The sequence below is a fragment of the Arctopsyche grandis genome, chromosome 6 (genome assembly GCF_051622035.1).
Source record: "Arctopsyche grandis isolate Sample6627 chromosome 6, ASM5162203v2, whole genome shotgun sequence".
NCBI classification, from domain to species: Eukaryota; Metazoa; Arthropoda; class Insecta; order Trichoptera; family Hydropsychidae; genus Arctopsyche; species Arctopsyche grandis.
The window spans coordinates 8,333,246-8,359,841 of NC_135360.1; the positions used below are offsets into that span (position 1 = coordinate 8,333,246).

General features: G+C 34.7%; 5 protein-coding genes across 5 annotated transcripts; 3 read left to right on the top strand and 2 right to left on the bottom strand.

The window, feature by feature from the left end:
- Positions 1–501: 501 nt before the first annotated feature.
- Positions 502–4,891, top strand: LOC143913109 (glucose-induced degradation protein 4 homolog). The gene is made up of 4 exons (XM_077432714.1): positions 502–1,040; positions 2,527–2,694; positions 3,404–3,636; positions 3,718–4,891. The coding sequence occupies exons 1-4, from the start codon at positions 900–902 to the stop codon at positions 3,779–3,781; spliced, it is 606 nt and encodes a 201-aa protein (XP_077288840.1). The 5' UTR covers positions 502–899; the 3' UTR covers positions 3,782–4,891.
- On the bottom strand, positions 4,790–10,931 carry Rab40 (RAS oncogene family member Rab40). Its single transcript, XM_077432707.1, has 5 exons — positions 10,454–10,931; positions 8,663–8,800; positions 8,386–8,579; positions 8,087–8,309; positions 4,790–6,551 (listed from the first exon to the last, which is right to left on the bottom strand). Exons 1-5 carry the CDS (start codon positions 10,656–10,658, stop codon positions 6,298–6,300), a joined length of 1,014 nt encoding a protein of 337 aa, XP_077288833.1. The 5' UTR covers positions 10,659–10,931; the 3' UTR covers positions 4,790–6,297.
- A 3,195-nt stretch (positions 10,932–14,126) lies between these two features.
- On the top strand, positions 14,127–18,821 carry LOC143912567 (endoplasmic reticulum metallopeptidase 1-like). Its single transcript, XM_077431855.1, has 7 exons — positions 14,127–14,200; positions 14,760–14,960; positions 15,511–15,690; positions 15,945–16,101; positions 16,179–16,306; positions 16,379–16,426; positions 18,690–18,821. The coding sequence occupies exons 2-7, from the start codon at positions 14,784–14,786 to the stop codon at positions 18,819–18,821; spliced, it is 822 nt and encodes a 273-aa protein (XP_077287981.1). The 5' UTR covers positions 14,127–14,200; positions 14,760–14,783.
- A 1,613-nt stretch (positions 18,822–20,434) lies between these two features.
- On the bottom strand, positions 20,435–22,739 carry LOC143912697 (uncharacterized). The gene is made up of 4 exons (XM_077431995.1): positions 22,559–22,739; positions 21,840–21,967; positions 21,596–21,768; positions 20,435–20,812 (listed from the first exon to the last, which is right to left on the bottom strand). Exons 1-4 carry the CDS (start codon positions 22,636–22,638, stop codon positions 20,642–20,644), a joined length of 552 nt encoding a protein of 183 aa, XP_077288121.1. The 5' UTR covers positions 22,639–22,739; the 3' UTR covers positions 20,435–20,641.
- Positions 22,740–22,862: 123 nt separating this feature from the next.
- LOC143913096 (endoplasmic reticulum metallopeptidase 1-like) lies at positions 22,863–26,571 on the top strand. The gene is made up of 9 exons (XM_077432697.1): positions 22,863–22,987; positions 23,066–23,289; positions 23,362–23,542; positions 23,762–23,943; positions 24,018–24,173; positions 24,247–24,443; positions 25,035–25,162; positions 25,234–25,406; positions 26,190–26,571. Exons 1-9 carry the CDS (start codon positions 22,873–22,875, stop codon positions 26,358–26,360), a joined length of 1,527 nt encoding a protein of 508 aa, XP_077288823.1. The 5' UTR covers positions 22,863–22,872; the 3' UTR covers positions 26,361–26,571.
- The last annotated feature ends 25 nt before the right edge of the window (positions 26,572–26,596 follow it).

Consider the following 26,596-nt stretch of genomic DNA (forward strand, 5'->3'; position numbering starts at 1 on the left):
GATGAATAGATGGCGCGCCGGGGAGTTTCTCGGCGCCTGTGTCTCTTTATGGCGGAGGCTGTGGATTGAGTAGGCTGTGGCTGGTCAGGAAGGGTAGACCAGCCACGCCAACACCTTCTCGGTCGGTCTCACGAGCGTCTGAGAGCTCGCCGTGTTCGAGGCTTGGGTCGAACACGTGGTCGAGTATAGTCGGTAGACATAGTCGGTGAGGCACGACTATGGAAGAAGCCATACTCCTCGGAGGGCTTCTATGATGACAATGAGCGCTCGCCGTGATCGCTTGGGTGAATCACGGGGCCAGAGTTCGGGGCTTTGTTCGAGGCCGGCTTTTACGAGGGACGCTGCATCCGGGATCACCGGGCGCCGGACCCACGGGAGAATCTAGCACGACTGACAGATGATCAGAGTAAAAAGAGAGAAAACAAAAGCCGAAGCCGTAAGAGGACAACCAACGGCCATGAGGGTTTTTGGCTCGGACAGAGGCTGAGAGCGATTCTATGCATTCTACTTCTATGTTTACAACGTACTTGCAAGAATTTGTTTTTTGTTTCAACGTACTTTGAAAAGAATGTTGTACTTTGCAAGATTTGCGCGAGATCGCTGTGTTGAGATAGATTTGAATCAGATCGAACAAGTGCAGATGTTGAGCAAAGCGTACAGTCGAGGAGACGGGCATTGCGGACGACGCAGCTGTCGGCGTTCTTTGGTTCAGTGTTCAGTCGCAGCGTGCGAGAGGGCGCGGGCGCACCGGCGGCCCCGGGCCCGCGCCACCGCGCACTTCTCACCTCTCGACACCCGCCGATCGCCGATCGCCGATCGCCGATCGCCAATCGCCAATCGCCGTTCGCCACTCGCCGCGCGCTCACGCCCCGCGCCCCACCCGCCCCGCGCCCGCAGCCATGCCAGCGCGCGCGCCCCCTCCCCCTCCCGCCAACTCGCGCCAGCCCGGCGTCACCAGCTCGCTGCTCTACAACGGCTCCAAGTTCCACGGACACCAGAAGTCCAAAGGCAACTCCTACGAGGTGGAAGTCGTCCTCCAGGTGACATTCCTAACTCTGCCTGTCACACGTCTGCTTGACAGATGCGCCGAACCCTCGTGTCTTATTGGCCAGTCATCGTCGACCAATCAGCACGTGGCTGCGGAACCCCCACCCCACTCCAACCCCGACCCTAGTACTCGCTCGGAATTGTGCATTACATTTGACACTTATCTTATCGCAGTTTGAACTTTGTAATTGTCTTTTAATATCCTTACAGTGGGCGAACGTGCACAAGCCGTTGCCAAGATCATTCCAGAACATATTTTGATATTTCATTTTGTATTTTTTTTTTCGAATTTGTATTCATTGCAGGCCAGCTTAAATAAACATACTGTAGATTTCGTTTTAAAAAAATATTTAATTCCGAAATATTTTTTTTGTAATTTTGTGCATACTGTTTTTAAATACATAGAAACTACGACGTATCAATGATATATTGTATCAATTTCTCAAAATTTTTTAATAGCTTTCGTCTATTTGTATCACATTGGAACTTATCCACCGATTCATTATCGCCTGAAAAGTGTTCTTTTCAGTATTGTGCTGCTCACAAATAAACAACACATGTTTGTTAACCCTTTGGAGCCGACGGTTTTTTATGTTGAAAGCCTGCTGAAAATTTTGTCAACATTTCCAATTAGAGTTATTTAGAAATCCAATAGAAAGCAGGTATAAAAATTGTAGCTTATTCGAACAAATCCTAGATAACTACCGCTGATGATTTCGAGTTTTGTAAAGGTGTGTTTAGACTCTCTGATATATCTTGCAATAATTTAAAATACACAAAAGAAGTTTATTAATGAATGTATTTTTCCATCTACTTTATTGTTATTAAAATGTAATGCTTACAATCTATGTAAATGCCAAGCCACAATCTAAAATATTCAGCAGTTAGGGATTTCCATCAAGAAATTCTGCTATGGTTATAAATTCCGGTGTAAACCAGTCTTTATAAACGTTGAAAAATAAATGACATGGATTACATGACCCATGTTCAATGCATTTTCTTTTCAATGCTGCCTGGAAAGGCTTAGTGGGTAGTATTCTTGTTTACTTTATACATTTTCAGCATTCAAAGGATTAAATAACTTTTTTTTGATATATCATTCTTTTCCCCATATTTTATCCACAATCGTTATGTAAAAATATACTGCATATGCCATTTTTATTCCTATAACAATATAAAACACAGATTTTTACTCTTATTAAATTGAGAATAGTATTGTATGTGATCTTTCATGTTCAAATTATACGCATAATCCGATAGTTTTTAATTTTAAAATATTGAAAAGTCTAATTATTTTCAAATAAATTTCATTTTGCAGACTGAATTTGGTAACATTTTAGAATATTGTAAAATACAATTGAAAATTAGTATGTTAAAAAGTTCAATTTAAATAAATTGCTTTGAAATATCAGTTGTTTATTTGATTTATATTTCCTTGAATATGTATTGACTATCAAAAAATTTTGTTTTTGAATACAGCACGTAGATGAGGAGAATTCATACCTTTGTGGATATCTTAAAATCAAAGGCCTAACCGAAGAGTTTCCAACCCTGACGACTTTTTTCGACGGTGAGATCATCTCGGCAAAGTATCCATTTTTGACAAGAAAGTGGGATGCTGATGAAGACGTTGATAGGAAACATTGGGTAAAATTTCACCCTAGTTTTTAACACATAACATATAAGCTGTTATATTTAAAAGTGGCTGAAGTCCAATTTCAATTTATTTCCGTTTGACTTTTTTCACTTATTTTTATTTTTACATACATACACATATATATACCAGGCAGGCCTATCAGGTAAACCCCGATGCGTCTTCCTGGCCAATTACAAACATTGATATACAATTTTTAGAATAATATTTACACCGCATCATAACTTCTTTAGATAAATTTTTGTTAAAATTGCATTTTTGGAGCTTTTTTCCTAATATAAATCGTCAAATTTTGAGATGTTGAAAAATTCAATATTTGCCAGACATTTATGGACAAATTTGCAGCATATTTATACGAATCGGCGAAATTCGATATGCAAAGGTTGCCAATTTGTGGGAACCTTTTCATTGAAAATCAGATAAATTAGTCCTGGAATCACTAAACCCAGGTCTGGCCAGCAGCAACCGGTGGGATTCGAACCCATGACCATTGTTCGAAAGCATATATGCTAACCACTAGTACACGCTGCTGGTTTTGATTCCGATATGTCCAGAATCTTGAAAAAGCAGAATGAACGTATTAAAGGCCACCAGTATATTTAATGTTGAAGAAATGAAGAAAATTGGACTTTGCTACTTCCAAAAATTGCTCATGTTTTGATTCAATAAATAATTTCATACATTTGCACATAAATGTTTCAGGGTAAATTTTCATCATTCTACGAGTATGCAAAAACATTCAACTCGGACACATTCGACTATGATGCGTTGGCTTCGACCGATTTCGTCTTCATGCGATGGAAGGAACATTTTCTCGTACCCGATCACACGATTAAGGACATAAACGGTGCTTCGTTTGCAGGGTTTTATTACATATGTTTCCAAAAGTCTGCAGCTACCATTGAAGGATATTATTACCACAGAAGCTCAGAATGGTAACTTACAATCATATTTCTATCGACGTCTCGTTTTGTCGCCCTTTTCAAAGGTGTTTTTTATGTCTTTTTTTATTTTAGGTATCAATCGTTGAATTTGAGCCACGTGCCAGAACACAGCATACAAATTTACGAATTCAGATGAAATACTCCGCATCGTCGAGAAGAAAAAAAAATATTGCATCGACTATTGAAGCAGGTATGATCAGCGAGTTATCGACACGACAACTTGAATGTAAACACGTTCTCCGTACTGAAATTGATGTGAATTTTGTTTTAGTTTATTTTATTTTGTGTAAATTATGTATTGATTGCAATTTGATCGTTTTCCATGTCCATGCGACAGAGTTTGTAAATAATGAACGTCAGAAAAACCACCTATGTACATACCAAAATTCAAAATGTGTTTACGAAACTGAAATTTGTTGATTGTAACTGTTTTAATTGGTCGTCATTTTGCAGATTTTTTTATTTGGTCGCCTTATGTCTACCTGAAATGTATAATTTAGATTTTCGCATTGTATTTTTAAATCGTATATTATACATATATATTAATGAAAGTTTTGTCGTGTTCACGTGATTGAATTATTACCGTTGTATATTTTTTATTATAAATATGAAATTAATAATGGAAAATATTTATTTACAATAAATGCGTTGTATTCGTCTCGTAGTTATTACATACATACATGTGTATGCATATTCGTTGAAAATAATACATGTATAACTCTGTACGTGTGTACATAATTAATAATCAGTTGATTAATTTTAATACAATTTGACGAGATCGCTCTCCCCTTCCCCCTAGTTATATATATATATGCGATAATAATCATTAACAATATTATAATGATTTAATATGTATTTTTTTTTGTGCTTTTGAATAAAATTTTAAAATTTGAAACCGTTTCGTTTTGTCATTCGATGTGTCGCATAATTTGTATTTGTTGAATAAATGTTTACAATTTTATAGAGATTACAAAAAAAAAAAAATATAGACATCATTTGTACATTTTTTAAAAATTATTTTGGAGTGTTCAAAATTTCTGTGAACATTATTTTTAATAAATAAACGATAAAAAAATTGACGAGTATCAAACTTACGCTTCTTTTATTTATTTCGAATTTTCTTGAGAAATGAAACTGCAATTTTATAAAATTATATACATTTTTATTATTTTGCTACATATATATATATATTATCATACATATGTATATATAAATTCCCAAAACAGATGATTTATAAAAGCTGACTGTCAGGGCTTGGATGGAGTCAACGTAGCTGCTCTTATTAATGAATAATAGGATATAAATAATCAATCACTTAATTCATAAGCCGAATTGAGAAAAATAACACATTCGACAGTGACTTCCAAATATTCATATTATAATATATAGTGTTCCATTTTAAGCCGAAACAATTGATTTTAATACAAGTTAAAATTTACAAATAAAAATATTTACAATGAATACTTTTTTGACAAGAACAATATTTTGTTTCAAAATTGTCTGAATAATACTTTTCATTTATTTTAAACGTTTGATCAATTCCTTTTTTTTTTTAAATACTCGAGTATTATTAAATCTTCATAGAGAATACATGCACTAACCTTGTCAACGGAAAAATGAAGTATACATAATATAATGTAATACAAAGTCTCGTTTCGAATGATTACATTTTATAGTAGAAGAGGGCAATCGAATAGTATTATAATATAATAATAAAAAATGGCAATCGATTGCAAAATGTATAAAAAAAGATTCGTAAACACAGTGGGGGTTATAAAAATATGACGTATATAAAAATATGTAGGGAATAATTAAGTTTGCAAGATTATCGATATTGTATGCTTTGAAATATTACATTTCGTATATTGTATATATGTATGTATATATTTTTTTATTGAACACGCGTTAAAAAGTCCAAAATCGCATTTTATTGATTATAACAATAATATATAAAAAATATAAAAGAGTAAAAAGTCACTATATAGAAATTAGATTCGGGAAACTCGACTGATAATTGAAATTTATGATTATGTATATTTATATAATTCGGTGAATGAAGCTATGTTTTTTGTAAAAGTAATGTTTTTTATTTATTACTTTATAGTAAATTTTATGCGATTTGTTTCAATTATAATATTACATATCACACAATCAGACGAGTTTTCCCCTATAATATAAATATTAAATACTAATCGTGTCATCGGAGTACAAATGAGTTAAAATTGAAAGTGACAATAATTATAATGCCCGCCATACGATGCAAGTTACATAATATAAATATATATATACTTTCATAATGAAACATATCTAACATTTATAGTACATTTTCCTCTTAATCACTACCTTTTAGTTTTAACGTCTAATTTAAAATATTACTCACAAATACTTAAATTTAAAGAATATAAATTAGACACAAAAAAAAAAAAAAACATCGTAATATCAATTATATATTGTCGCATTTACAATGGACAAATGGTGTATGTACATATATAATATAATACGCTTACGTTGGTTGAACTTAGAACTCATTTACACACTTACGTCCTAGCTGCACCGCAGTTTCACTCGGCGGCCGACAAATAAATTATCCTAGTCTGTATTTTATACACTTTTCGAAAGACATATATGTATATTTAAGAAAAATAGAGATTACTATGAGATGACACAAGAGTTTCTTCCCGTGCACGACGTTCTATGCTCGAGAGCTCCGCTGGGGCTCAACGATCCGTTGTTGGATGGCAGTTTTATTCGAGATCCCTTCAGGTTGCGGTACTGGGTCGACGAAGACGTCATGGCGTACGATTTCAGATGAGACTTCATGATGCTCGGCAGCGGCAGTTGGTCGATTCCGTACACCGTGGTCTTCTGCACTATCGCACGACAGCACATCTCCTGCAGACTCAGAACTGAAAAAGAAGACGAATTGTTTTATAAAAACATTTTTTATTAGTTTCTAAGCAGTTATTCTACAAATGATACACTTTTTTTTTTTTGTGAAAATGTTCTAAAATCCATATAAAAATTGGTTCAAAAGAACAAAAGAACAGAACAGCCGTGAGAAATTCGAAAATTCAGACTGTCATATCAAAATATGTATTATAAAACAGAATTTGGTTTAGTTGGAAGTCATCGAAGGTTAAAATTATTTGAAATGTTTAATGTATGGCAAATTTGTTATGTGCTTCATTCAGAGCTGGCTGGTCGACGGATCAACAATACCTCTACCACTTATACTTATTAATTTCATCACCCTGATCTTGGAAGTCCCTCAGTACTTCTATGCAACAATATTTTTCGAGTAGAAATATTCTTTTCCAAAATGAATTTTCATTCAATATTATATGTATGATGATGTATTCATGACAAATTTAGTAATATAAAGTTTAAACTGAATAAACAAGGAACTACATCTCGTTTTACTCTTAACATTCATAAAAAAATTGTTTGAAAGTCATTAAGTACATATTGTAACGTGGGAATATGAGAGAGTATTCACTGTCTAAGTGCATTCGTGGGTGAACAATAGAGCCCCGGATTAGGTTAACGGGAACTCAGTAAATGCCTGAACAAAGGATACGTGGCAGTTCTCGCAGACCTGGTGAACAACAAACTTGCCAGGGTAGACCTTTATGTGCCTAAACAATAGACACATTAATGGATCAGAGAAGCTGTGATGTGCAACTTGTTCTTTATAAGGAGGTACACATGGTAGATCAGATTATTCTGGAGTGAGCGGCGGATATAAATTATATTCGTTTCAACAATGAAATCAGAAAAACCATGATACGAAACAATCGATCTGGAGTCACAAATATTTTAGTCTGACCAGCAGCATTATAGATACACTCGAAAAAAATTCTTTTCAATCGAGGTCAACTCAAGGGATTGAACCCGGCGCCTCAGTGCTAGGCAAAAGCCCAACTACCGAGCCATGCTGCTATGAATATACAGTGGTATTGTCTGGTCTCATGTACATATGTATACAAATTAAATTAAAAATTGGAGTTAATACGAAGTAACTAAAATATGAGATTGAAGTTAATTGACCGATTATGATAAAAGGAGGTTCTACTACTTTTATTCCAATTCAAGTTAAAATAATAATAGATGCAAACATTGATCAGAATAAAATTTTATTAATTAAATAAAATTGGTTTCCTTTAATAAGTTTATTAAATGTAAATGGTAAAATAATTGGGATTAAAATTGATATTAATAAAGCAATTACACCTCCGAGTTTATTGGGAATTGACCGTAAAATAGCGTATGCGAATAAGAAATATCATTCAGGTTGAATATGAGTATACGTACTTGACATGTACGTATACACATATGTATAAAACGAAAATGAATCAAAAAGTATATTTTTCTCAAAACTAACCTCTAGAAGAGTTGATTTTTTGTAAATAAGAGAAAAAATCTCAAACAAAATAAGACATACCTTTATTACTCCTCCATAATCTCTCCATTCCGTTTCTATGAAGAGCCATGCGAGACAATTCGCAAAAGCTCTCTCGTATGTTGAAATCGCACAAGGGGCTGACTTCAAAAAAGGCCATTCTGTTTTTAGCGGCATACAGTTCGGCTTCGCGCTCGCTAACTTGCCGTTTGAAGGCCAAATGGAGGCGGTTGCCGACCAACACTTTTGGTACACCCGGAGCATGCTAAAAGAAAAAACAAAACAAACCAAATAACATAAAATCATTTTTAGAAACATTTTAAAATGTATTCGAAAAATACCTTATCGACTTCTTCCAACCATCTCTCTATACTGTCGAAAGACCATTTATTGGTAATGTCGTAGACGAGTAGGATGCCTTGAGCGCCTCTCGAATACGACCTGATGATCGTGCAGAATCGTCCCTGACCGGACGTGTCCCACAGTTGCAATTTAACCCGCTTGCCGTCCAATAAGATTGTCGTTGTTTTGTACGCTGAAACCGACGTTACCGGTGAATATTTTTATATATTATATATATATATACAGTACGAATGTAAAATAGGAATTTCGTTATACCGCTTCCGCTGCAAAACGGTGACTCGGCTGATCCATCTTCGAGATCTTGGAGAATTTCCTGCTTTCCAACATCTGAATCACCCACTAAAAGTACTTTTAGTAGGTAATCGTATTGCTTAGGCACAGCGGGAGGTCGACCTAGAGTGTCAAAGACAAAATGGTTGAATAAAAATATTAGAACACTGGAAGAGCGAGTTGAAACCAAAAACTCTTCACTTATCTTGACATTATTTATCCATTTAGTAAGATTTTTTAAATAAAGAAACTTTGAATTGAATAGTTGTCGTTTTTTTTTCAGCTTAAAATTGAGTAATGTAATCAAAATGTATATTGAAATCAAGTTAAAAGAATTTTATTTTACAATATTATATGTTATATTATTAATTTGATCAATTTCATCAAATTTAATATAATATTTTGTTATTATTATAGAGTGGATGGTGATTAATGCATGAATAAAATAAAACTTTTTTATTAATCTCTTGCCTTCAGTATTGTTGGAACGTGTATTGTTATCTGGGAATGCCCTAATGAGCAGACTTCGACGTTGGCTTACAAAATAAGATACCAAAAAAACATTATAAAACTGTTTTTTTTTTGCATACAGCATCATCGGAACAACCGTCTTTTTCTAATGAGTATCCGTCTCTAAATAATTTAACATGTTCTTAGTCAATTATAATGAGATTTGACAGTAAAATGAGTGAAGTAAGAATATATATGGGAGATAATGAGAGCATATAATACAAATTTTATAATATATGGAGTGAAAAAGATAAAGTTATAGGCGTTTAAGCAATTAAATCTGACGAGAACGAGTGAGTGGCGGAAAGTCAAACATATAAGGCTATTTACTAGCTACCTAACGTCAACGTCTACAAAATTTTTGAATTCTTAAATGTGTTTATTACAATTATTTTTCAGCATCGTATTGGTGCAAACGATTTAAATTTCTATCGTTGACCAAGCGGCAAAGTTTCAAACCGATTGGAAGAATGTAGGAATATTGCCTGAACCATTAACGAAGTGAAACATATACAAGCCTTTTAAAATTTCAGTATCGTTCTAAAATTTTGATCAATTGAATAATTTTTAAATTGCATTATGTTCAAATACATATATGAATGTATTGTTTGATTTACGGAAATAGAGAATATTTATTTTGGACTCGGTTGAGAAATTTAAACAATAATCCGAGACACGTAGAAAAGTTGTGATGAATTGGGTATCCATATGTTTCAGAGGATAAATCAATTGTTACAACAAGCAGCTATCGTTATAAAATCATACAATGGAGCAAACATGTCTGCGAGTGTTGTTCATTTGAAACCAAAAGATAATTCTGTCTTATAAACATGTTATGTAAACATAACCGATACAATTTCGACGCATAGTAATATTGAACTGAAATAATGGCGAAGTTTTCATAATGCTTATTGAATAATAATAAAAATAGACGGTATGCATTCGTCATCTGCAATGTTTTGCCAATGAAACGACAGAATAAATCAAGCTGAAAAATAAGACATCGTTTTTGATATTTGGCAGCCATTGCAGTGTCATTCGAAAGCTAGCCAATTCGATTGTTTCAATATTTTGAAACGACGCACAAAACAATCGAACTCTCGTGTACATTAGTGTGGCGAGAGCAAAATATTTTGGAAAAACGGTCGAATGGCAGCACTGACGACAGCTGTCAAATCGACTCGACGACGCATTTGACATTTGAAAAGCATGTGACGGGTGGGGGGAGGGGGGAGGGGTGGAGACGTATGAGACGAGGGTACAGACCTGATCTGTTGTGCGCTCGGGGCAGCGTGTGTAGGTCTGAGGCCGGGGGGCCCGAGCTGGTGGGCGTAGGGGTGGGGGTGGGAGTGGTCGTCAGGGTGGCCGCAGAGTGCAGAGACAGCGGCAGAGCCGTGGCCGTGGCTGTGGCTGTGGCTGAATGGCCGGTAGCAGCGGTGGCAGCGGTGGTGGCGGCGGCGGCGCCCAGCATGAGTGCGGGGGCGCATCGCCGGACTCACCGGACGGGCGGGGGGCCTCGCGGGGCGTGGGGCGCTTCTCACACCTCACCTCACCACTCCTCACCACTCCTCACCACTCCTCACCACTCCTCACCTCCACTCGCACTCACTTCACCACACACCGATCACCAATCTCCAACCGACAAAACAATCACTCGCCCACCCTGCACCAACACCTAGCGCTGGTACAATATGCACTCGACTCGCACAACACGGTCGTGTGCGGCCGTAATACGTCCTAACTCAGCCAAGTGCCCTGCGATGAACATCTGATTTTAATGGTTCCCCAAAGAATGCAATCATACATACGATGAATTGCACTGAATAGTGGCGTACTTTCGAGAAATCCTTATTTTCAAAGGCGCTCAAGAAAACTTACGCAATAGAATTCCACAAAAAAGGATAAGTACCTTCGGATAATATATAAATACCCCTTGACGCTTTTTTGTGGAATTCTATTGCGTTCATTCTTCTCGAGCATCTTTACAAGTTTGGATGTCCTGAGAGTGCGGCTCTTTTGAGTGTGTAAGGCAGGGAAGGTATGTTGACCGTATCCCGGCCTAACGAAACACAACGCAGCAACCTCCACCGGCAGAGTGAGCCTCTAGAGTTCAACTAGATCACATCTCCGAAGAAACCTCTTCGTACATACAATAACCATTGTACCAATTGAACAAAAATAAACGATCCTCTTTCAAACTACACAACACGTGTTTCGTTAGACCGAGATACGGTCAACATACCTTCCCTGTCTTACACTGATGACCGCCGACTACTAAATTGGCGATCTTACATATGTATGAAGAGGTTGAGCTTCGGAGAAGTGAGCTGGTTGAACTCCAGAGGTTCACTCTGGTGTTGGGAGCTGGTGCGTCGCTTTATATACGTTCTGGCTTGAAGCGTGCCGTGTGCAGACGCGTTGTCTTCGTTTCCAGGACACGTGTCTTAGAGACACGCGTTGACCTGTTTTCGAGGCATGTGTACACGTGTGGTTAGTGCCAGGACGTCGTTCGTTTGAGAATGGGGTCGTGTGCCACGCGTAAACGACTTTTTAGACATGTGTTACGGTTGCCTGATGACATCACTGTTGGGTTTCGTTCGTTTTACGATCGAGCGATGAACTCTTTCTTCTGGAATGGTCGAAGGGGACGTTGTCCTTGAGTTATGCATGTTTGTACAGGATCGATAATGAGATCACTGGTTTTGATTCGTAACAGCACAAGTCGTGCTATATTCCTACAAGTGCATTTATCCGATCACCAATTTTAATTAAGTAACGTTATACATTTAAGCTTAGACCGCACTAGGCGGCATTCAAAGCTGCCGAGAGTAGTCTCGGGCCCTGGGAAAAACAATTTCGGGCCCTATAGAAAACAAAAAAAAAAAAGATCTATAGGACGGATGATGATGTTTCGACCGTTTCTTAGCCTTTGGAAACTCAGTTGAGTTTTGAAGAGGATCTTTATTGCTCGATTAATACAGTTGTAATTGTATGTACGACGACGTAGGTAATTGCTTCGACGGAGTGAACCAGGCCGAGCTCCTGAAACTCACTGGCGTTGGTTGCTGATACGCCGGTGCATCTGTTTCAGTTGGACATGTGGTCGTGTACAGTTTTCCTTGTCTAGGGTCGTGGTGTGTTCTGAGTATGTTCCGCTTGACATCTGTGAGACTGGGGAGTATGCGAGTGTGTTGAAAAACACCTATATATGTTTTTTTGTTATTTTTTAAAATAATTAAATAAGAAAGTATGATATAACAGGTACGATTTCACATAGACACAAAGAATATGTGGATCGAAAAACAATAAATATTTAACATTAAATAAATACAATTTTTATGTAAAATAATATAAAATATCAATATCGGTCAGTTGGTTCAATCAATATCGGTCAAGTCTGGAAATTTACCCAGGTCCCCCCTCCCTCTCGGTGACCCTGGTGGCACTGCACTGCAGCGACGCAGCGCAGCCAAATATGAAATTGTATGAAATAGAACGCACTTCGAGTTCGGTCGCCTGTGTACAAACTTAACTCAGCCGCTCTTAATTTTATCAGCATTTGTATAAATCATATTAATAAAAAAAATGAAGTACATGCTACCAGTGCAAAAATCTTACCTCGTCATAAATATTGTGTGAGAAATATAGTCTTGAAAATCACTAAAAATTAACCAGAAAAACAGACAGAAAACCAAAACGTTTTGTTCTGAACAGGACCAGGCGATAAGAGAGATTGAACGTTTTGAAGAACGTTTACCCCCAATCCCACATCTAAGACATTGTTCTTTTGATGACCAACCAATACTCAACATCCTCGAAAAAATATATCTGGCAGTCGCAAAGATAATAGTACATAAAAGACCTAACTCTATGCGAACCGAAGCTATACCTGCTATCCCGTTATTTCCCCGAATTAAAATTCGGGTGTGTTACAAGTTGTAACTTGCAACAGCAATCTATGAGTACATATACAAATGTAGCACCTCTACAGTGTTTTCGGTGATATTTTATCCTTGCTTGACAGTGATCGATAACAGTGAATCCCATATTTGAAGAAATGTAGGAGAAACTTGTAGGTTGCATATGGATATGCATACACGTGGGACCCTTCTTGAACTAAAAGACCTATACATATAATATCTTAAGAATTATATCGAAATTTTTTCGAAATCACGAGTACAGTGAATTTTATTTTTTTTATTTTCTAAGCTAAAATTATACCAAAAAAACCTAACCGGTGAACTCAATGCGCCTCCCTGGAAAAATCTATAAATAAACATACATTCCCATGATATTGACAGTTTTCATTTCTATTTCATTAGTAGCCGATATTCATTGTGGCATTTTTGTACCATTGGATGTAGTTCAATTGAAATTACACTACCAAAATAATTTCAAACGTATATAGTGAATTTACATATATGTATAACATTGTTCCAATTGATAAATTTAAGGTATAGATATTGAAACTTAATTACCTTACCGAGACCGTCAAAATGGAATGGCACTTACATGTACATATGTATGTAGCATAGGCAGAAATCGGACTATTTCATTCAATTCAAACCGTGCGCTGCTTTTCAATTTTAAATGTTGAAAAGTATACGTGTGTCAGTACTGAATTATAATATATTAGTAAGTTAATCGAATTCATCGTCCTCCCCTTTATCAATGCAGAACAAATTTGTTTGCGGAATAAACACAGAAGTCTAATTTCTTATTTTTTTTATATAATTATGAAGAAAAAATTACACTAAAATTGGAGTATAGTTAAATACTCTCTTTATTTACACTAAAACCACGCTACTGATAAAAAAATGCTCCACGAAAAAAGTTTGATTGAATACCAATGCAAATAAACTTATGTGAAAAAGAGCTATTAAGTTAATCTCGAACACTCTTAGATAACAGAATATGCTTATTAGTAGAATGTTAGCTTATTCACAGTTGATGCTTCATCGCCGAAGGATGCGGCCAAACAAACATTGCTCTTAAAATTATATCATTTTTGAGGTAAATATTTACATTTACTACACAATCATAAAGAAAAAACATAAATAAAGTAAAAAATAGCTCTTGTCTGTAAGAAATTTAACATTATATATATACTTACATATATACATATATGTATGTGCATATATAAATTTGAATATTGGATTTAATAAAAACATATCAAGAAGCAAGATTTTTTGAATCGTATAAATAAAATTTATGTCACTCATTACGATAGCCTTTATTAATAGCATTTGACCTTTAAGCAAATTTTGAATGTACATATACTTATTAATCAGTTACTTTATCAGTTACTTTATCTTTTTCATTCACTGTTTTACTAATCTGTTTGAAAACTAAGCATTTGTGGTGTATTTTTGTACCTATAAGACTTTCTGACGATATTTAAAGAATTTTTTGACGATATAGAAATTGTAAAATATTTTGCCAATTGATATATAAAGATAATTTTTACAAATTTATTTCATTGTTATCGAATTGTGTTATTGTTCATGAATGCAACGGTTCAATAATATTTATTTTATTCGGTTTATCAACAAACCATTTAAAATATAATTAGTCTTTTTTTAGTTCTACGTGCAACATGACGGAGAATTCAAATATGCAGTCTGATTTACAAAAAGACAAGAAATTCCAACGAGACCCACATTTCATTTCTTGGCAATGGCCAATCGTTGTGCTGGCTGCGGGTTGTTTACTCTACTATTTGATTCATATTTCGGATCACAGTTTACCGAAAGAAGTGACTATTCACGAAGCCGTAAGTGAGATATTACCACTACTATTTTTCAAATCTACCTACATATGTAAGTACATACAGGGCTGCCGAGAGGGGAGGGGGGAAGCTGGGGTTAAAGTTCCAGGGCCCGGACTACTTGATGGGCCCTGTGTTGGGACTTTCGACTGATCGATATTGATATTTTGGTTCGGTGATTATTGGTCACAAAGCGCTCGCCCAAAATTTACTAAAATCTCTGAACGGAACATCTGGCAACTAAAAAGTCCATCATACTAACGATTACTATCATACTAACGAGAACTCAAGTGCTAAATATTCCGTATTCGCGATTTTCATGGCAAAAATTGTCATTTAGGCGATCGCAATATGACTAATAATCCAATTACCCCTGTGTATATATGTACATACATGTATATAGAAAGTGAATGAGATAAAAGTATCGAAAAACAATAGATGGTAAAAAATACTTTTACGAGTGTACATAATGCATTTTAACATCGTCAATAAATTGACCGTTAAATAATTTCTTTTATAGTGTCACTATCGTAAATTTTATTGATTGTTTTTTTAGATCGAAAATACGAATTTATTCAGTTCGGAAAGGTCTAGGAATACACTTCGAAAATTGACTAAGCTTGGTCCAAGGCTGGCTGGTAGTATACAGAATGAAGTACATGCACCAGCTTTGATAGAGCACGAGGTTCAAGAAGCTCAATCGAATGCTCACTCTTCTCAATCCATCCTCCTACAGGTGCTTCAAAATATTACAAGATTTCAGAATTCCCTTCGACTGCCCAATCGTTACTTATAACGCTAAGAATTAATAGTATTTTAATTGTATTACAAAACTATAGCATATCTCGATGAGATCTACCTGAATAAAGAGCTCAACTTAATTTCAATCTGGGTATTTGCTATATACCTAGACACAGAAAAATCTTTTATTTGGCTCTCGTGGTTTTATAAAAGCTTTTTTTTTTTACAAAAGTACTTCTAATTTTTTAGAGGCAAAAAGGAAGTGGAGCATACTTTCTAGGATTTAAACTGGGCTTTACCAATATTTACGACAATATTCAAAACGTTTTGGCTTTGTTAGAAGGGAGCGATGGAAATCACAGTATTCTGATTAACTGCCATTATGACACTGTAGCTGCTAGTGAAGGTTTTCATTTTATTTACTATTATATTTTATTATCTTAAGATTGCTTTTGAATGTTTTTTTTCCTTTTATTTAAATAGGAGCATCAGACGATGGTATAACTTGTGCAGTCATGTTGGAACTGTTACGAGTGTTGTCCATGCAAACATTACGTTTGAAACACAACGTGATATTTCTATTCAACGGAGCTGAAGAAACTCCTCTTCAAGTACATATGTTCAGAGTTTTAGTTGATTTAAATAGTTTTAACTTGCTTATTGGTTTTAATATATTATTTTAGGGAGCTCACATGTTTTTAAAGCACGAGTGGGCAAAAAAAGCACGAATTGTTAGAGAATTAATTTTTTATAATTTTTTTTTTTTATTTAACTGATGTGTTAATTAAAATGTGAATAATACGTATCATAGACGTTGTCATTGGAAATGTATTATTGATAGTCAAAATGTACTATTTTTTTTATATATATATACATATTATCGCATATTGTGATTGAACTGAAATCGAAACTCGATGTATCTGGAGTGCTTGCTGTGTAGTGAATATGTAGATATTTTTTACGAGCATCTTACAACTCCTAAAATTCCTATCAAACATTTATTAACTTGATTTGAGGTTCAAAATTAATAACTGCACAAGATTTATATATCTAGATTGACTGATTGTAATCTTGTGGATGTTGATTTTTTTTTTATTATTATTATAATTATTATTTTGAATCCTTAGATGAAAATTATACATGAATACGTTTTTTTTTGCTAATGATAAAATATGAATTAGTTATAGAATTTGTTGTTTACGTTGGCACAGTTTACGGTAATTTTATTGAATATGTACGTTAAATTCTCTCTGGAGAATTTCACTGCATATATAATTGAAAAATTGTATCAATTGATTAAATTTGTATTGTGTCATGGAGGTGTATAGATTATCAGTTTCCTTTTCCACTTTTTGAAGTGTGATACGTCAAGCAAAAACCTTTTTATTTTCCATGGTTTTTATTTGTACGAGTCGAATCTTGTTACATATTAGATTTTAGATCCACTTTGCTTGAAATTTTGCACGCATGTGAATTCTATCAAAATTTTAGCCGACCTCCCCACATTTACCAAAGCTATTTACTAATTCTTAACCCTTTGCCCGCAGCAATAAATATAGCGAACAAGCCCTGTACCTTTTTCACGAATTTGGCAATCGAGTTTTCGACCTTAAATACAGATTTTAATATTTACTCAAGTAACCAGATATGTTAATTAACACATAGAGTATTATTTTAAACAATAAAATACATACTCGTAGTTTTGGATTAATTGTCAAATAATCATTCTTCATAATTGTATGAAGACGTGACGTCACATAAACGAGGTTTCAGTATGGTTCCACAAAAAACTAATTTTTGACTGGTATATATTAATTTTAAGCAAATTGAATATATGGCATTCAACTCAGTAATATATTCAACCAATTTTGAACCTTAAAACAGTTGCATATAAGCGCTAATATAGGCGCATATAAGCCTCAAAATCCCGTGCAAAGTTCAGAAATTCTATGGAAGACAGCCGCGCTACAGACTTGTCGCCCAAAGTTAAAAGCATTAAAGAGTTAATTGAAGCTATATGTCGGATGTAGATAGTATGCAATACATATCAGCATTATAAAGTGTGTGAAACTAAAACCATGTAATCTAAAAAGTGTTTTTAGACGATTTTGTATTATAGCAAATGAAATTGGAAAGAGACTGTAAATGCAGGTGGGTTTTTGTTTGAGACCACTACTGTACATACTCATCTATATATTTCACAATTGAAATATGCAATATTTAGAGAGAATTTAGCGTTTTTAATTTTATAGATATATATTTGCTTATTTATTATTATTATTATACATTATATACATATACAATATCCTTCCATTAATACCGGACTCCGCCGAAATATTAATCCCACGTGTGATTTAATCCTAATCTAATGTGATATATACACACTGTGATATTTTCCTTAGCGATAATTGTTTTATATATATTTACTATTATTATATGGATTTTATTTTCAATTTACACATTGCACACTGAAAAGTCGTTCAAAATGTACAATCCTTACGTGTCACCTGTACCAAATGTTTAACGCTGAACTGAACTGAATGTACTCTACTTTATTGGTGTTTGCCCCCCCCCTACATATTATTATTATATTTCAAATGTTAGTTTCAAGGGTTTTTTTTTTTAATTGAAAATTTGTATACAACTACTTATTGCATTGTATAATATAATAGATTTGAAATGTTCAATTTCATAAAACTGAATTGTTCATTTTTATATACATATATATTGTTTTTATTGTGTGATGATGTCACGTGTATCTTAATATATGACTTTTTATACATTTTCTTTTTACAACGATGGTATTATTGTGTGACTATTTTGATATTTGTTATTTTTTTTTAAATGGTTTATACGTGTCGCGGACACTGAAGTTGTACGTTTGTTATTTTGGTACCTGGGTTTAGTCATAAGTTTTCCTCTAGATAATGTCGTTATGTATAAGTGGGTGAAAGGCGCTCGTAGGTGTTATTCGTGTGGCTGTTGGTGTTACAGCACGTGACGGTGGGTGCGGCTGGCAGCGCCGATGTCAACTTCTCCTCGGCGGACGCCTGTGATCGCTTCGTCCGCCGCTTCCACGGCCGGCTCGTAGCTGCGTGCCGTCTGTCCGTCACCGTGTCCAACTGAATTCAATGATCTGGAATCCCGCTATCCCCCACCGCGCCGCCGTCAGGATTCAGACTACTTCTGCTGCCGACGTCACCGCTGGATTCATCTTTTATTCAATTATTTTACTTTTCTAACTAATTAATTGCACATACATACGTATATATATTTTATATGTAGAATTTATTTTTAAAATTTTTCGAGACTTGTAATTTTTTGACTGCCTTAGGTGAGAAATGTATCGGTTGCCGTTCTGGCGAATTTTAAAATATATTTTAGATAATATAATGATTTTTTTTGTTGTTGTTGTGTATGTAGTTTTGATGTATGTATATTTTGTCAGAACGGCGTTGATTTGTATATCCGATTCAATTCTGCTAGTTTTTATTATTGTTTTAACTTGTAACAAAATTTTAGGCATACCTATCTTTGTGATTCGTAGTCGAATAGATTAAAAGTGTGTAAGATTCAGCAATTTTATTTTTAAATGTATAAATATATTTGTGATGGTAGAATAATTACACGTAACATGCTATATAAACTTATGTAATTGATGTTTCAACTAAATCAAGTTAAAAAATTTGTAAAAACAATCTTAAGTAAATCAATTTCTACGTAAGAATTCTTTCTCCTTTTTTATTTCGTATGAAATATCGCGACAATCTTAAATTTTGAAGACTTGTTACACTTTTTTGTCTTCGATCTTCAAAGCAATACACTCGATTTATTACAAAATTGCTCACGTTTTTAACGCTTCACTGTCACCAATGAGTAAAAACATGTTGATTAACATTTGAAGCATTTCATAATATGTATCATTCACATAATAATCTCCAATTTATCGCATACATATATAGCACTGAGAGAGTTTAATATTCTATGCATTTTGTAACCTTTCTGCATAATCATTACATGTAAAATTCGATTAATGCAACCCGAATATCTTATCAGTTGTTTTTTTTTTTTAATCAAAAAGTTTATTAAGTGTGATTTTTTTTTGTTAAATCTGAAATTACCATGTCTATGTATAATTTAAATTTGAAAGCCATTCTTACAAAGTGTTACAAATTTTGGGTGCATTTGTCGAGTTTCTGCTTACAATAAAATATGTGTGTATTTATAATAGTTTAAAGTACCTCAATCGACTAAACTAAAATATTTATTATAACGCTTTTGCATTCGATTTAAGCACAGAAACATTATCTTCTTGACCATTGATGTCCGTTACTTAAGTTCGACCAAAATTTTTAAGTGATAACATTTCTTTTCGTTGATACCTTGTTTTTATTTTGTATTTAATAAAGTTCACTATTTGTATGAACTTATTTGATATTTAATTTGTTAATTTATTTACTAAGTACATATAATACAGTCTTCGTAAAGCTCTGTTTCAACTGCCGTCATGAATTAACTTTAAAGGGTATTCTTCTCTTTCTTTTTTTGACTTTTAGGTATTATATACTATAATATTGATTAATAAAAGTGGTACAATTTAAATATGTATTTAATTTTTGAATACAAACTATATTTAGAATGTGTTGAGAAATGAGTGTTTTTATTTGTGTTCTACGCCTGTCCTATTGTAACTTAATATGTCAATTTTATTTGTGTATATATTAGAATATATATTAAATAGAAACGAATTAGTTTTATTAATTTAATTTGTGATAATATACATTTTTTAACATAGCGAGTTCTTGCTATCGTCTTTTATGATTGAGAATTTATTCACATTGAAAAAAAAATAATACAAATTTGAAAATATAATTATTATTTTTTACAATCTATTGTTTTATTTTATACACTCCTTAAACTTAATTATATTAATCACATATGTATGCCTAGATGATGTATGATTTGTAAGCACTTATCCAGCCAATCATCGTCGTCCAATCTGGGAAACTGTCGAGGAAATCATTGAATTCCTTCGTTCTGTCACCTTCATGGTGTGCATAATTACCTGCCAATCCTATATCCATAATCGGTCGCCCAGCTTTCTGCTCCGGAGTTACCTGTTTATCATCATTATTTTATTGATTAGTATTTTTACATATAAAAATCAATGATGAAGAAGAGTAAATATTTAAAAAAAATCCCTTACATTTTTTCATATGGACGTGAAATTTCAATCTACGACCAAAATTTAAACTAACAAAATGGTTTGTTACCGAGAGTTGGCGCGAACAAATGCGCTTGTGTAATGTCTTTGAATAGGTGTATAGCATGCTGTCACACTGCATACTATTCAATAATAATATAATATGTTGTCAGACCAATGAGCGAAGTGAAATATAAAAAAGCCTTGTAATTAAAAAAACGCTCTGTCCCTTTCGCGCGCTTCTGTGTGAGTATGAGAACGCGCCAACTTTCATTAACAGACCTGTAGTTACGGCAGCCATTTTGATTTTGAATGTACGAGTGGGAATTTCAAATTATACTTTGTTCACTATAATCAACGAAAACTATATTTACATATACATAGTATGGAAACGTAACGAATGAAACGACGGTGTTTTTATACACACTGTTTATATTTATTGTGACGAGCGTGGATGATGCAAAGTAGAATTCACCAACATGGTCGAATCGCAGAATGGCAACCCAGACTCGACCATGTCGTGCCCCCCCCCCCCCCCAATAATATTTATTCGTAAACATCAAAGCTCTATTCAAATAACGCCAGTTGGAAATATGATGTAATTTTTTGGGTTAGTCAGCATCTCATCTCAATATTGATAGTAATGTACATATACTGTCGATGGCCGAAAATTTGAACAACTCAAACGGGAACTTACTTCAAAATCTAAAGTTATACTGTAGTCATTGATTATATCGCCGCGTACAATATGGAGGTAATACAATGGTCTTCCTTTCCATTCTGTAGTGGGTGTGATTGGCGATGGTACGCTCCAAGAGATCAATTCAGCTCCTTCACGAGGTGCAAACGTCAATGTCAAACGATCAGGACCTATGTATGCAATAAATTTTCTAACAAAACTGGTAATTTTAAAATAGCTTACATAAGTGCAATTATAAAACCTTTTAACCCAAGTTCGATGGAACATTTGGAACTGTTTGGATCGTTCGCTTTGCAGCGACTTTTAAAAATCAATTCTGTCTTATTCGGAAAGTGTGGAGGTGGTGCAGGAATCCAACTGCTAGTGAGGCTAAAAATGGATACATTTAGTATTTACATATCCATATATTATTAAATCGACATCATCATCATCATCTACGGCCATTCGTCATCCACTGCTGAATGAAGGCTTCTCCAATACGATTCCACTCGTTTTTGTTTTGCGCAACTCTCATCCATCTCACCCCACACATTTTCTTAATTTCGTCTACCCATTCTTCCCTGCGGTCTTCCTTTTACCCTTTTGCATTCTCTCGGGTACCACTCTAGCATTTATGTATTTTGTCCACCTTTCGTCCATTCTTCTAGCCACGTGCTTCCCCCATTGCCATTTCAATCTCTTCACTCTATCCACTATGTCCACTACCCTCGTCATACTTCTCACCCACTTGTTCCACTTCCTGTCTTTCCTCGTTATGCCGAGCATAAAGCGTTCCACATTTCTTTAAGTGTATTGGACTCTGTGCACTATTTTGGTGTTCAATGTCCAAGTTTCAGATCCATTTTTTAGATCCAAAAAGAGTGACATTTTTGATTTAAAAACAACATTCATTCGTCCAAATGCACTCCATCCTAATTCCACACGTCTCTCGACATATGAGTATATTATTCAAACACATACCTGAGCGGTATCATCCTGGTCATGAAGAATGGAAGTCCACAGTTCATTTCTTCTTCACAGTCTTGTTTCAAAGATATCATAGATCGTCCCCCAAGTGGCACAGTGCGCGGACTGTTGCGATCCAGGTTCAATATGAAATATCCCGTCTCACGTCTTCTTATTATTTGCGATTCATTGTATAATTCTCGATCACTATGCTTTACAATAAAAAATATTGTTAAATAACCTCCATGAGTTTAAACAATAATCAATGAAATAGAAATCGATCACCATAATCCAATAACGCTGTGGAGCGCTGTGATAATACAATATTAATGATAAATATTGTCATAGTGAGGAATTCGGCTGAAAATGTGACAGTGGACAAACAGCCTCATTTTAAAGAAGTAGATGTAAAATCAAAATCGTCACACAACTTAAACACTTTAGGTAAAATAGCTTAATCTGGGCGACAACCATAGAAAATATTTTAAAAATGTTTTATTAATCTGTACTACTTTTCAACAGGTGTAGTATTACGAGAGGTGGGTATATCATTGGCAGCTTGGGTAATAGGAATACTCTTGGCAGTGACTTTAGTCGTTGCAATAGGTTTCTTAATAGATACTGCAGCTCCATTAGCCATGCCCTGGTACTCCAATGTTTGGCTTATTTTTCCTATCTACTGGTGTCCAAGTCTGGTTATGTATGCTCTCGTACCACATTTAGTAAATAAATGGAGAAAAGAAAAGGTATTTTTATCTAAATGTCAATATTATTGAAATAAAATTTACTTGAACTTAATGGTTGGCGTTCCATTTCAGCGAGGACTATCGATTGCAAATACTGTTTATCTCAATTTGATAACAGTTCAAATTCCATGGATTGTATTGCTGTTTTTATTTACATGTTTAGGGATACGATCGAGTTCTTTATTCTTTTTGCCTGTGTTGTGTAGCGCTGTGGCTAATTTAGTATTACATCTTTCGACTTTATATATAAATGGTACAGTTACATTTTGCCTCATTATTAAAGTTTTCAGATAGCTTGGTATTAAACAAACCTTAGATTTCGATTCTTATTGGTCGACGACTTTATTTACAAACATACATTAGAACATTTTCGCTGACCAAAAGAAGTTTATTTTTTTTTTTGTATTGCCAAGTTACATGAAATGAGACATCATGGATGTTTAATGTATTCTTAAATTAAATGATTTTGCAGTTCACAAATGGATTTGGGTCTACATTGCAATCCATATACCATCTTTAGTATTCACCTTAAGCACGGCTCTACTAGTTTATGTAATGATTATTCCAATTTCTGCTCGTTCTGGTCCTATTAATCGTGATGTGTTCATTGGAATCGTATCGTCACTACTAGTATTTTTCGTCATAAGTTTTGCGGTAAAATATTATACTATAAACTTCGCATTTACACCTTAGTATAAATATGTAAGATTATATTTAATTTTGAGCAGATTCCTCTGATGGGTCTGGTGAGGAAAGAGCTTCCAGTTTTAGTCATCTTGGCAAGTTTTTCAGTATTGATGATCACAATAGCATTGTCTTCTTCTGTTGGATTTCCGTATAAAGCAGGGCCAAATTCACCCGCTCCACAGCGTTATTGGATTATGGTGATCGATTTCTATTTCATTGATTATTGTTTAAACTCATGGAGGTTATTTAACAATATTTTTTATTGTAAAGCATAGTGATCGAGAATTATACAATGAATCGCAAATAATAAGAAGACGTGAGACGGGATATTTCATATTGAACCTGGATCGCAACAGTCCGCGCACTGTGCCACTTGGGGGACGATCTATGATATCTTTGAAACAAGACTGTGAAGAAGAAATGAACTGTGGACTTCCATTCTTCATGACCAGGATGATACCGCTCAGGTATGTGTTTGAATAATATACTCATATGTCGAGAGACGTGTGGAATTAGGATGGAGTGCATTTGGACGAATGAATGTTGTTTTTAAATCAAAAATGTCACTCTTTTTGGATCTAAAAAATGGATCTGAAACTTGGACATTGAACACCAAAATAGTGCACAGAGTCCAATACACTTAAAGAAATGTGGAACGCTTTATGCTCGGCATAACGAGGAAAGACAGGAAGTGGAACAAGTGGGTGAGAAGTATGACGAGGGTAGTGGACATAGTGGATAGAGTGAAGAGATTGAAATGGCAATGGGGGAAGCACGTGGCTAGAAGAATGGACGAAAGGTGGACAAAATACATAAATGCTAGAGTGGTACCCGAGAGAATGCAAAAGGGTAAAAGGAAGACCGCAGGGAAGAATGGGTAGACGAAATTAAGAAAATGTGTGGGGTGAGATGGATGAGAGTTGCGCAAAACAAAAACGAGTGGAATCGTATTGGAGAAGCCTTCATTCAGCAGTGGATGACGAATGGCCGTAGATGATGATGATGATGTCGATTTAATAATATATGGATATGTAAATACTAAATGTATCCATTTTTAGCCTCACTAGCAGTTGGATTCCTGCACCACCTCCACACTTTCCGAATAAGACAGAATTGATTTTTAAAAGTCGCTGCAAAGCGAACGATCCAAACAGTTCCAAATGTTCCATCGAACTTGGGTTAAAAGGTTTTATAATTGCACTTATGTAAGCTATTTTAAAATTACCAGTTTTGTTAGAAAATTTATTGCATACATAGGTCCTGATCGTTTGACATTGACGTTTGCACCTCGTGAAGGAGCTGAATTGATCTCTTGGAGCGTACCATCGCCAATCACACCCACTACAGAATGGAAAGGAAGACCATTGTATTACCTCCATATTGTACGCGGCGATATAATCAATGACTACAGTATAACTTTAGATTTTGAAGTAAGTTCCCGTTTGAGTTGTTCAAATTTTCGGCCATCGACAGTATATGTACATTACTATCAATATTGAGATGAGATGCTGACTAACCCAAAAAATTACATCATATTTCCAACTGGCGTTATTTGAATAGAGCTTTGATGTTTACGAATAAATATTATTGGGGGGGGGGGGGGGCACGACATGGTCGAGTCTGGGTTGCCATTCTGCGATTCGACCATGTTGGTGAATTCTACTTTGCATCATCCACGCTCGTCACAATAAATATAAACAGTGTGTATAAAAACACCGTCGTTTCATTCGTTACGTTTCCATACTATGTATATGTAAATATAGTTTTCGTTGATTATAGTGAACAAAGTATAATTTGAAATTCCCACTCGTACATTCAAAATCAAAATGGCTGCCGTAACTACAGGTCTGTTAATGAAAGTTGGCGCGTTCTCATACTCACACAGAAGCGCGCGAAAGGGACAGAGCGTTTTTTTAATTACAAGGCTTTTTTATATTTCACTTCGCTCATTGGTCTGACAACATATTATATTATTATTGAATAGTATGCAGTGTGACAGCATGCTATACACCTATTCAAAGACATTACACAAGCGCATTTGTTCGCGCCAACTCTCGGTAACAAACCATTTTGTTAGTTTAAATTTTGGTCGTAGATTGAAATTTCACGTCCATATGAAAAAATGTAAGGGATTTTTTTTAAATATTTACTCTTCTTCATCATTGATTTTTATATGTAAAAATACTAATCAATAAAATAATGATGATAAACAGGTAACTCCGGAGCAGAAAGCTGGGCGACCGATTATGGATATAGGATTGGCAGGTAATTATGCACACCATGAAGGTGACAGAACGAAGGAATTCAATGATTTCCTCGACAGTTTCCCAGATTGGACGACGATGATTGGCTGGATAAGTGCTTACAAATCATACATCATCTAGGCATACATATGTGATTAATATAATTAAGTTTAAGGAGTGTATAAAATAAAACAATAGATTGTAAAAAATAATAATTATATTTTCAAATTTGTATTATTTTTTTTTCAATGTGAATAAATTCTCAATCATAAAAGACGATAGCAAGAACTCGCTATGTTAAAAAATGTATATTATCACAAATTAAATTAATAAAACTAATTCGTTTCTATTTAATATATATTCTAATATATACACAA